This window comes from Sinocyclocheilus rhinocerous, unplaced genomic scaffold, assembly GCF_001515625.1.
Source record: "Sinocyclocheilus rhinocerous isolate Xijiao unplaced genomic scaffold, SAMN03320098_v1.1 scaffold2492, whole genome shotgun sequence".
NCBI classification, from domain to species: Eukaryota; Metazoa; Chordata; class Actinopteri; order Cypriniformes; family Cyprinidae; genus Sinocyclocheilus; species Sinocyclocheilus rhinocerous.
The window spans coordinates 38,548-51,697 of NW_015648514.1; the positions used below are offsets into that span (position 1 = coordinate 38,548).

Consider the following 13,150-nt stretch of genomic DNA (forward strand, 5'->3'; position numbering starts at 1 on the left):
CATTTCACACTTAAAAAAAGTCAGGCAGTAAAAGGGTAAAAAGAGAGGAGGGCATCTGTTTCAGCATACATAATCAAATGGGGAGCTTGTTTCACACAAAGACATTTTATAATAGCTACATGTTTGAAAAGAGAAATATAATTACATAAGGGCAGCAAGATTCACTGAGAAATGAACAAAACAAGGTTCAAAAACAGAATTTGCACTTAAAGTTTTTTTTTCCTTTTCTTCAGACAAAAACTAATCAACAACTGCGAGGAAAAAAAACAGCAAAAACAAGAATGCAGAAGAAAAATGTAGCCATGGTCATTTAAAATCTCAATCAAGCCTTGCACAATCAATCAATAGGTAGTTTGCAAGTACAATAAGTTTCTCATGCAAGATATCAATATCCTCTTCGGGGGCAAAAACAAGGAGGGGGTAGTAAAGAATAACGTAATTCCATGCATCTCTGGTCTTGAGTCAGTGTAGGTATGTCAAGAAATGAGGAGGAAGTGGGAAAGTGAAGAACGTGCATCAGCAGCTAGATATAAAATATTACCTCAGTTTCTCAAAAGATGCCATTAACGATATGTCCTCATTTGGCTCTCGTTCAGGTCGCGTGCCCTTTAGATTTTCAATCTGAGGGAATTTTGCACTGGTTTTGTGACGGTACATCTTTTTGTGCGCTGGCCCATTTATACCAGGAACGCCAAGGTTAGGCTTGTCAAACATGTTGCAGCCCAAAGCCAACTGAGGGAAAAAAGGCAAGGAGGCATTGCACTTTGCCTGCTTTTTGCCGCCTTTCGTCCCACCTTTTCTGCCCTTTGTGCCCCCAGTAGCCAAATTGCCTTTCTTCTTAGGGTCGGATGAAGTTCCTGCTAGGATTTTGAGAGTCTTTAACTTGAGGCTGTTAGCCTCTGAGGGCAGGCAGATATTTGCTGTAGGGCCCCATATTGGCTCAACAGAGGCCATCATGAATCTCTGTACTTCGGCCATCCCTGAGACAATATTTGACAAGATGTTGGATGGCTCTTCAAACTCTCGCTGGTCATCGTGGACTTGACTTTTGCTCTCTGAACTACCTATTCCTGTCCATTCCTCAGATCCGCTGTCCTTCAGCGAATGAGCAATGCTCTCAGTCTGGCGTTTACCACCCTTCTCATCCAGTAAGGCCTTTAACTTTTTAGATGCTCGTGAAGTCTGACGTGGAATTTTGCCCTTCTCTGTTTTAGGAGCTCTTGGTGCTTTGCTTTTTTTGGTACCCTGCCCTGCAGTTTGTTTGTTGCTATTTTTCCTCTTTGCCTTAGTCCCCTTGATTGCACTCATCATATTACCATCAAAGTCAGCTAGATTTTCCTCTTTTGTCCTCAGGCTTAAGTTGTCTTCGCCGTTAAAAATGTGCAGTTGAAAATCGTGCCCATCTACTGAATATCTAGTCATATCTTGCTGCTCGATCATTTTGCCGTTCCAGTCCACATCTTTGGTGCATGGCATCTTAGCACCATCCTGGAGGTCAGCAGCCTTCCCAGCTATCTTCATCTCACGGCCCATAACTTGAGGGGATAAATTAGGCGTCTCTGGGGGAGAGAGCTCTGACAATGATGTGTGTCTGAATTTATCCGGAGTGAAGTTGGAGATATCCAGCAAGTCTGTAGACTCCCTCAGGGGTGTGATTGCATCGATACTCTGCTGAATCACCAGTTTGGGACTGCAGTGGGCCAGAAAGTTCTCGTTCACATCATCCTCGCCATCCTTCTCGCAGGACTTAAGACTCAGAGAGCTGTAATTGCTGGAAGTAGCTGACAGCGAGCCAACTGAGTCGAAACTGATGAGCCGGCCGTTGTCGGTGTGCAGTGTGGCTCTTTGAAACTGTGGCTGCCCCTGACAAGCCTGAAACTCAGCGTCAGGATGCAACGGCTGCTCAGGCATGTAATTCTTTTCATAAAGCATTCTGTTGCTCTCCAGACTCAGCTGGCTGTAGCCTGACACGGTCAGACTCTCAGACAACGGCATAGCCATCTCTCCAGTGAAGCTGCTGGGCTGGATCGCAGACTCAGCAATATCTGCAGCGGTGAACTGCTGGTTGGAACCAAGCTGGGGGTGCCACATCTGGGTGAGAGTCTGACAATTCTGGGGCGACTGCTGGAGCTCTGATTCTGATGGGGGAGAAAGGACACAGCTTTGCGCTAGCTGAATTGAGGTGAACTGCTGCTTTTCCAAAGAGAGGTCCAACGAGTGTTGGGTCTGCTGGGGGAAAAACGGGATACCGGTGCTACCTGAAGAATCAGAGGCATCTAACAATGTTTGCAGGTAGCCACCCGGGATAACGGAAACACTTGGGGCCACATTCTCAGACGATGCATCTTTGTTAGGGGAGCAGGTGCTAGACACGAAAACACATTTTTCAGTGGCATTAGCCGTTTGACTCTCACACAAAGGGGGACTGTGTGCAGCTGGGCTGACGTTTTCATCTTCAGCACCTCCTACTGCGTCCATATTTTTCTGTAGCGAGCAAACGTCTGTCAGGTCTGTCACGCTCTTGCTATTCTCCACAAGGTCTCTCATTTTCTTGCTCCTAAGTCTGGCTTCACTTCTGAATTTCTGTATTCGGAATATTTTATTCCCTGTTCTCCTTTCCTCCCTCTCTTGTGATCTGCTCTTCCGGGCTGCAATGTGTATGATGTCATTTGGGTCTAATGTGCTTGCACAGCTGGTGGCTATTGTTAATGGCATTCCCATGGAGGCAGTTTCATCTGTAGAAGCAACCTCCTGCCTGGGATCAGAGGCAAAGGGGCCCTGCTTGTTGGGTGATTGCTCCACAGTTTGAATTCTCCGAATTCTGAGCCTGTGTGCTAGCTTGTGTTTCCTTTTGGGGGGACTGGAACTAAAGGCATGGTGGTGAGAATTGTGTTTATCTCCTGCTGCCAGCTTAAGCTGTTCCTCTCTTTCTCTCTGTTTCTCCTGCCAGAAATCTTTCAGAGGTGCGAGCTTCTCATATTTGTTGATTGTATCCTCATTTAAGCTTACAGTCGTGTCATCTGAATCGATTCTGCCCAGCTTCACAGCCATGCATTTCTCTCCTTTGAACCTGTTGACGATAATGTATTTGATTATTACAGGTGGATCCTTGCGAGAGTATTTTTGTCTCTTTTTAGGGCACCAGTCAAGATCCTTTTCTTGCTTTGGACCAATCGGTGGTTTCTCTCGCTTTTCAACATTTCTTTCTCCTTCGGTGGACTCGACATAATACAAGTAGTCATCACTATACCTAACTTTTCTCTTAGCCCGCAATCCGTAGTTCAGATGGTTGGAGCAGCTTGCGTTCTTTCGTGAGAACAAGTTTTTGGGCCTGTTGTCTTGGAAGGTGTCAAAAGAGGAAACAGTGGAGGAGCTGTCATCACTATACTCCCCTGAGTCATCAGCAGAGTTGCTTGAATCAATAAAGTAGTTCATTTTGGGGCTGTAATCAGGTGTCTGCTCTACGGAGCAGTCATTTCCATCCCCTTTGCTGTCACTTTGAAATCCGAGCTCCTCTGATTTAGGTGGTAGCTCATCTACGACTCGCTTTACCACACCAGCCTCTTTCTTGGTACAGTTCACCAGAACGCTTGGGAAAAAGTTGAACTGGGTTTCTTCTTGGAGAACATTGGTTTTCTCCCTCATGTTGTCCTGGAAGGACTCGTAGCGGATCTTTAACGAGCACACGTCGCTGCTCAGAGTGGAGTCATCATCGTCATCAAACATGTAATTGTCCACGTCCTCCTCAGAGAAGAGATTTACGGAGAGCTCATTCTTGGAGCAGAGATCTAGCAATTCTATCTTACTCTCGCTAATGAAGGACTCGAAGTAGCCCCAGTCCTGATTTGAATTAGTAAGCAAACCATCCTCTCCGTTGCACTTGTCTAACAGCAGGCCCTCATACAGGTTTTTGGAGGCCGAATCATCTAAGTCTGTTTTCTCCGTGTCCTTCTTCTCAACTAGCTGAGTTTTGGGGACAGGAAAGCTCAAAAGCTGATCCGAGAGGAGCTGGTCTCCGTAACTTCCCGTCTCACTTGTGCTCATGCATTGCATGTTAATATCAGAGATAGGGCAGGTGCTGTAGTCTCGGCTCATGTCAGCCATTTTGAGGTTGATGCTGGCCTCTACATTGGACATATCCTTGGTCTCAATGAAGCAGCTGGGACAGGTGTGACTCTGCTGAATCAAACAGTCCTGTGTGAGCCCAGGAATGCTCGCAGGTTCAATCATGGTGAAATGGCACTGGTTGCGTTTTTCTTGGTAAGGCCCAGGGGGCTCAAGCCCTTGGCAGCACAGTGTGTGAGGGATATTGTGTAGTTTGAGGACTCATCAGTCGGGTGATACTCTAGTTTGTGTTGACAGTGGCCGTAGTAAGTGGTGCTTCTTTAAGGCCAATTTAGCACTGAGGCAGAGCAAATCGTCTCTCTTTGTGCTCACTGCAGCAGCTCTGGAGGATGTGTGTAAGGCAGCATCTGCGACACCATTCAGCTTTGTGGCCACATACAGTTTTAGATTACTCTTCAGATTATGTGAACCTAGGCGAAGAAAAACAAGCACGATATTAACAGTTTATAATATTATTAAATACTAAAATAAGTGAAATGGTGGTACTTAAATACCATCAGAATTTGACTGGATCATAGGTGTTGATATAATTGGATAATATTTTTTTTCTTGCAGATAAAGCTTTGGGAGAAAGTTATTACATTTAAATGAAAGATTATATAATCTTTTTTTTTTTTTTTTTTTTACAGAAAAACATTCTCTGATGAATCATGCAATTTATTAACAAAGTACATAGGATGAGCTTTTTCCCTTTTTAAACTCAACAGTTAATAATAAAAATAACAGAAAAAAATAGCACTGTATTAGAGATATGAGGCTAGTTTATACAGAGAGACTGGTTTGCTTGTTTTGATTAAGTAGTTTTAGCTTAAGCAGAAAAAGTACAAACTCAAGGGAACAGTCAGACCAGTATGTTGGAAACAATATAACCACCACTATATCTACCTGCCTGTTTCACCATCGTCCAAGCTGTTAAAATAAAACAGATATGAAAATACTCGTCTGCAACATTCCTATTAAAAAAGACCATTACAAAAATATGATTTTGAGCACTTTGTGCTCACTTGAGGTACAAATGATTAAGTTCTGAAGTGTGCTACCCAAGACTCCTCCTACCTGTAAAGGGCAAACTAGGTCTATTTCTTTTCCACTAATTATACTTGTACTGTTTATTATTTTGTAAAATTATGCAAATGGTTTTTAATTGTAGTTTAGGGATTTTAAGTTTCAATGTGCTTCTACTCTTCTACTGTATAAGACTTGATGGCTGCTCTGTCAATTCTTCGTCATTAGTTAGGAATCTAGGTGTGCTATTTGATAGCAATCTTTCTTTAGAAAGCCACGTTTCTAGCATTTGTAAAACTGCATTTTTCCATCTCAAAAATATATCTAAATTACGACCTATGCTCTCAATGTCAAATGCAGAAATGTTAATCCATGCGTTTATGACCTCAAGGTTAGATTATTGTAATGCTTTATTGGGTGGTTGTTCTGCACACTTAATAAACAAACTCCAGCTGTTCCAAAATGCAGCAGCTAGAGTTCTTACTAGAATCAGGAAGTATGACCATATTAGCCCGGTTCTGTCAACACTGCATTGGCTTCCTATTAAGCATCGTATAGATTTAAAAATCTTGCTTATTACTTATAAAGCCCTGAATGGTTTAGCACCTCAGTATTTGAACAAGCTCTTGTTACATTATAGTCCTCCACGTCCGCTGCGTTCTCAAAACTCTGGCCATTTGATAATATATATTTTTTATAATTAATGCTGTACAGTTGCTTTGACACAATCTGTATTGTTAAAAGCGCTATATAAATAAAGGTGACTTGACTTGACTTGACTTCAGAAACAGGTTTACAAAGACCTGTTTGGACCTCACAAAATAAGTACTTGTAGATGTGAAAACTCTTTAATCAAGGGCTCTTTATGCCGCAGGCACCTGTGCTATTAAAATATCCCATCTGTAGAGTTGAGAAGTATTAAAAAAAAAAAAAAAAAAAATCTGTAACTGATTTTCATGACTTCTGAATTTGTTACCAGTTCTGGGACATCTGCATTCTTCTGTCGTTGCAGACTGAACACCATATTGATAATATATCATTTGTCACGAGGATCAATGCAGTGTTCTGTCTGTGTAACAAACTATGGTGTGTGATGTTCCTTGTTTCCCATCAACAAAACATCTGTTTTGTGGCATATATGCCACTTTTATTATTTTCCCACATAAAGACAGAAAATCTGCAATAAATGTGGATGTAAAAAGTGTTGAAATAATTATAATAAATCTGATTTAATACAGGCTGCTGATGCAGTAAATACAATAAGAATTGTCTTCCAAGCATTGTTCATTTATGTTCCTCAAAAGTACTAAATTACTCATTAATAGAATCTTTAAGGAATTGTTAAATTAAACTACAATCAGAACAACTAAAACTGGAATCAGTACATCCCCTGAACGTCTCAACAGTTGATTGCATCATGCAGTTGCAACTTGTAACTTCAAGGTGATATTTCTATTTTATTTGACGCTTCAAATTCTGTTTTAAATAATGATTAAATCAACAAGCTGCTAATACAGAAGATACTAAGTATGAAGCACATTTAGGTTAGCTGAGAAATTTTTTTTTAACAGTGCTGTTAACTTTTGAAATTCTATTAGAATCTAATTTAAAAAGTAATGCAGAACAGATCAATATAATATAATAATAAAAAAGCTAATTTAAGCACTTAAACTTAGTTCTATTATCAGGGGTGCACAAAAGTTTTTCATCACCTGGAGATTTGGTTTGGTGCTCACATTGCATATAGTGTGACCTATTAAATGTAACTATATAAAATAAAATAATTAATAATAGTACAAACTATTATGGATCACATAAATCCACAGGGAAGTACAGGAGAGCATATGGTCTTTTGGCAGGTGTCAGAGCCCTGGTACACCTAACCTCTGCCAGACTCGCTCAGCATCCTCTGCCTTTGCTGTAGCGTTACGTCTGGGGTTTACTTACACTAGAGAAGTGGGAAAAATATGCCCAAATGGGATTCCTGTTTACGAAGCTTCAGCTCTTGGGTGCTGCATTATCCGCACATGTGGCCTTGAGCTCCACACATCCCTCAATAACTACATTACCGTAAGAGGAACACAGATGGTGAAATTGGATCATGAATATGATTATGAGCCAGTTTTGCTTTTCAAATATGACAGCCACAGCCATCTTGGACATCTTTTGAGGAAGAATTGTCGGTGAGATGTCAACGACTCTGACTGTCACGGTCTACAATGACAGATTTGATGATGACACGATGTTAATTTGGGGTTAATGTTTCCTTTAATGTGTGCTGCGATGCACTCTGTCTGTCGCACACAAAAACAGAAAGAGCCTTTTTTGCAAGCTCTGATCTCATTCTCTGCGTTACACAATATTCAGAGTCAGAGAGCACAGGTTTTTATCAGCCCGCTGGGACAAAACCATATTTACTGTCTGCTACAATGAGCACTTTTGAGGACGAACTAGTTGCTAGACTTGACAAAGATGTTCAAGAGTTTTGTTTGCACATGATATCCTCAAGGCCAGCGGTTTATTGCTTTGTTTTCAGAGTTATGACTGTGAACTAATCGATTCTTATTACTTCTGAATGGAAGGTTGGTCTTATTATTAGAACATACTGAGAGCAAACTCATTACATGTTATGGCAACTGCTCTATGCGGACTCAGAACGCACTGCAGTACAGACCATCACTTCTAGACATCTACCACAAGACGCTCAGCATCATCACAGAGCATTCCTACTGTCCACCGTCCAACCATTATCTCCCGATACCACTGCCTTCTAACAGATCCAGGACCAGCAGACTCCCCACAACCCACCTGACACCATGACATCTCCTCATTATCTGAAAATCACTTCCCATCCACTCCACTGTTCCCAAAACATAGTCTTCACGCATGCTATACATGATCACCTGCACTGCAAAGACATTACAATAAAGAACTGGATTTGGCTTGTGTGTGATTGATAGTTTTATACAATAGTATCTTCCTGTGAGTGAGTTATTGACTTCAATAAACACCTGGGGTCTCATTTATAAAACTCTCCGTAGATTTAATCCTAAAACTGTACGTACGCACAAAAGCTAGATTTTGCGTACGCACAAATGTTCGCCAGAACCTGCGACAAAATCCCGTTATAAATCCCAGTCAGGGGAAGATTGTGCGTACATGCATCTCCACCCCGACTCCTCCCAGAAATAACCATATATGGAGCTTACAACGCCTAGTTTTACTATGCATAACCTCATCTGCATATCATTGCCATGCATATTCATCAAGGAAATATGAGATATGGACTATACATGTCATTTGTGCCATACACATTCATTTTTATTGCTAAAAATCATCCAGTATCCTTGTTATGTTTTAGAATAAATTTATCAAAATATCTATAAAAACAAAATATTTTATAATAGAGTTGATGCCATTCATGTTCAATGGGCAAATAGTATTTCAATTGTTTTAAACAATTCAAATCAAATTAAATTAGAGAAACAGATACAGGCCTATATTTATTGCCAAAGAAAACGTGCAAATCTTAGAGTTTTCTTCAAGTTGTATCCTTCGGATACACTGGTATTTTTCATAATGTTGTGGAGATGCCTTCGCACGACATTAACACTTCCGTGCAGCTGTGGTTGTACAGTAAGCTATTATCATTGGTCCTATTCAAACCGGACAATGGACCGTTCCACCGAATCCACCAAAAATATTTTCTCATAACATGAGATCTGCAGTTTAGTTTAAAGATTAATTTTGTGCACCTATAGCACTCCTCGCTGTCATTAAAACATAGCATGCCACAGGAAAAGTAATCAAGCGCATCCACTACAAATATGTCTAAATTCATATCATTTTTGGTTTAACTTCTGCAAAATGACTTTATGTAATTGCAGTGCTTATCTCCATTAATGAGAGTGGAACATTTAATCTAAATATGTATATTGACATGTTTAAAATCGTTGTTTACGTCATTAATTTTCACACTCCAGGAAAAAGAATCCGTACGTATTATTTTATAATATAAAATGGCAATATTTGTATTTTACATTACAAAAGGAAAATCACAATTCTAATATTTATGGCTGGTGTTAGTCATTTTCAAAAGTTAAACCATCAAACTTCTATTTTGCCCTTAAAGCTTATATTTTGTTGAGAATCACATCTCATTATAAGTATGAGAAGATGGTCAGCACATGTTATGTTACCTAATGCACGTTAAAGCAACCCAAACTTGGAGCAGATGCAGAGACTGAGTTTGTGCGAAGCAGCATTTACTGTGAGACTCTGCAAACACCGGTGGATCACGAGTAAATGAACACAGTGCTACGCTTCACTCTGAAACACACAGTGCTTATTTATTTAATTAAATCACAGTCATATCGCAGTTGTGATTTTATTTTGATTAATCGTGCAGTCCTATTACATCACGCAGCTGACTAAAAACAGATTTTCAGCACCTTACCGTGTCCATTCCACTCTCTCATCTCAATGCCACACACAGGCACTTAAATACCCGAGGTGTGGAAAACAGCATCAGGACATCCATCAGCTCACAGACGCAAATCCAGTGCTTAATGGTCTCTGGCATTTGTGAATGGAGGCAAAGGATCAATTTATCTGCACCGGATGCTGGTAATGAGAGCAAAAGAAACGCTGGATGATTTATTGGCCCTCTATTAAAACCGCGAGCTCAATGAAGCTGTTTTTCAGTCTCTGAGAGTGGGCCTTCTTTCAGCGCTTATCTGTGTGATTGTGACAGTGTGGCCGCTTGAGCTCCAATTCCCTGAGCTGGAACTGAGAGGAGTGGGCTTATGATAAACCAAAGCCTGCAGTGCCATGACAGGCCTGAGTCAAACCTGCTCTGAGAGCCCAAGCACAGCCACTGAATGAGCAAACCATTGATCCAAGACTGCAGATGAATGCAGCCGATATTCATCCAACATGAGCAGCATCTCTGACATGCTGTTGATTACCACAGAATATAATGTTTTTTTCTTATCAAACAACATGTGCAATACTGCTCTTACTATGGAGGTTAACAGGGTAACTGTACTGTACTAAGCAGAAACGTATATCATATTTTAGTTGTGATGTTTTGATTCATTAAGCATAATCATCTGCGATATTTGCCACTTTACAGATTGTTACGTCACATCTCTTTCTGTTATCCTTAAGCAGCAACGTCCCTAACCAGCCAAGACTCAGATGTCACGCCTTCAAGACACCCACATTCCCTTCACTGACCGTCTGAGGCATACGGCACACCAAACTCAACACAAGCACTTTCTCCATCTAGCATCCTCTGTAGGGTGTTTTTATCTGTCTGCCTGGAAACAAAGGTGTGTTTACGAGACACCGCGTTAATGTTGCAAGAGTGTCTGATGATGAAATAATCACTGGATTTGCCAAGTTTGTCAGGTTAGTGGCATCAAATCTTTGAAAGATATTACAGTTCGTCCAAATTTGCTGTTCATTTACTCACCCTCAGTCCATCCAAGATGTAGGTGACTTTTTTTCTTCAGCAGTAAAGACTTTTTTCTCTTCAACAGTAAAGAAGATTTCGGTCATTGGTAATCCATAAAATGCAATGGCTATTGTCACTTTGAGAATATAAAAAAAAGGATATACAGGCAACACTAATCCCTGTGGCTCCTGACGATATATGGAGGTCTTATGAAGTGAAACGATCAGTCTGTGCAGGAAACTGAGCGTTATTTACACCATTATTACCTGTAATCCAGAGCCTCAGGCAAACGAGCCAGAGTGATGTTCCGGTTTACGAACGAATCATTCTTTTAAACCGGTTCTTTTTAGTGAACTACTTGAACCAGTTCACCAAATCAAACGGAATCGTCTGAATCAGTTTGCAGCTCGAGCAGCACAGATCTACAAGTTACTCAATCAAACTCACTTTCAGATGCCTGACAGTCCCTCCGACACGAGCCACAATACCAGCGTATCTGATCTTGTGATGAATGAATCATTCAGCGCTCCAGTTCCTTTAACAGTCACTGAACTGAAGAAACAGTTCGACTCGGACCGAAGACCGATGTGCCGCTGATATGAGCATGCGTGAACCGAGAGCTTGAATGAAAGGGCAAAATGAACGTTTTTATGGTTTTTCATTGTTAATCTAAAATGGTGAACTGAAAAAAGTTTAACTAATTTGAAGGGTTAGTTCACCCAAAAATGAAAATTAGCCTGTGATTTACTCACCCTCGAGGCATCCTAGGTGTATATAAGCGTTATCATTGCAGTGGGCAGGTGTTTTTGTTCAACAATCCAAAAGACATCAAATAAAGCGCGCGCCTCCATAATAAAATGTGCCTCACACGGCTCTGGTGGAGGTGAATAAAGTCCTCCTGTAGCGTTTTTGTAAGAAAAATATATATATTTTAAACGTAATAAACACTTCTCTCTCACTTCATCAAACTGTGGTAGCGTGATTAGTGACGAACGCGGAGAGAGAACAAAACAAAACGCCGGTCATGAATTAGAAGTACAAACCGAGGATTTGTAAAGAAAAATGTCAGAGGATTTCGATATAAGCCAAGAGGAGACTGGTTTTCCTTTGCTAAAGTAAGGAAACTTTGCTTCCTTTGCTCCTGTAAACAAACTCGCGAGACTAGCATATCTCAGAGGCGCATGTGCTACGAATACATCCTACATCATCCGCCGGAACGGCTTGCACGGTCGACAGATATACCGGAAGTGAGAGAAAAGTGTTTATTACATTTGAAATATAGATATTTGTCTTACAAAATCGCATGGATTCGCTACAGGAGGAGCGCTTTATTTGACGTGTTTTGGACTGTTGAACAAAAACACCCGCCTACCCCCATTCTAACGATTGGAATAGCCAGGACAATTTTTAATATAACTCCAATTGGATTCGTCTAAAAGAAGAAAGTCATATACACCTAGGATGCCTCGACGGTGAGTAAAACGCAGGCTAATTTTCATTTTTGGGTGAACTAACCCTTTAATGACTTTATATGCTTTAGACATGTAAAACATCCACATTTCACATTAGTATTGAGTTTTTTAATAATTTGATTGCGTATGTTACATTATTGCATGATTACAAAAAACGAGTGCACTGAATCAGTTCATTGAAACAAACAGTCCGAAAGAATCAGTTCACGGAAAATAATCAGATTTCCCCGTTTGCCTGAGGTTCTGAATTACAGGTAATAATGTTGTAAATAATGTTCAGTTTTCTGCACAGACCGATCGTTTCACTTCATAAGACCTCAGTATATCATCAGGAGCCACGGGTATTCATTTTGTGTTCGGGCATTATTTTATGCTTTTTTTATTCTCAAAGATGGGCAGCTGCTGACTTGCATTTCATGAATCAACAACGACCACGGTTTCAGCTAAAAATCGTCTTTAATGTTTAACTGAAGAAAAAATAATCATCCACATCTTACATGGCCTGAGGGTAAAGTAACAGCAAATTTTCATTTTTGGGTGAACTATTCCTTTAATAGCTTGGTTTGAAACACTGAGTAATAACGAAAGCTATTTCAGATAAGAAAAGAAGAAAAAAACAAAAACTGTGGTTGGTCTCTTTACTTAAAGCTGCAATATGAACATAACCAAACCAAAGTGACATGAAATTCTAAAGAAGAGAATAAGCTGTTTCACAGAGCTGGCAGTGAAACACCATGGTTTATGGTCTTACCCGTCTGGTCCAGTTGATTGGTTTCTGTTGAGCCCAAAGCCTGTGAAGATGATCCGGGTCTGTTTGCTGTCCATCAATGGGAGTCTGTCCTGCTCGAGTGGTGCTTCATTATATCACTCCTGCCTACACACACACACACAATGACATTGGACACAAAGTTTATCTATTATGTTCCTCTGGGTGTACATTTCCTTTAAATGGAAAATTTACAAGGATTCACCGTAAATAAGAAGCCATTTCTGCTGAACAGATCAAGGACTAATGATTTCTCTCTTTTAAACTAATTGTAACCAAGACATTTACAGTTTGAACTCGTAAAGAACCAGAGCTTCCATCTCC

The 13,150-nt window shown here is 40.5% G+C and overlaps 1 protein-coding gene across 1 annotated transcript; it reads right to left on the reverse strand.

Moving 5' to 3' along the window:
* Positions 1-332: 332 nt before the first annotated feature.
* Positions 333-12,893, reverse strand: LOC107709790 (protein KIAA2022-like). Its single transcript, XM_016514412.1, has 2 exons — positions 12,812-12,893; positions 333-4,535 (listed from the first exon to the last, which is right to left on the reverse strand). Exon 2 carries the CDS (start codon positions 4,228-4,230, stop codon positions 538-540), a length of 3,693 nt encoding a protein of 1,230 aa, XP_016369898.1. The 5' UTR covers positions 4,231-4,535; positions 12,812-12,893; the 3' UTR covers positions 333-537.
* Between the last annotated feature and the right edge of the window lie 257 nt (positions 12,894-13,150).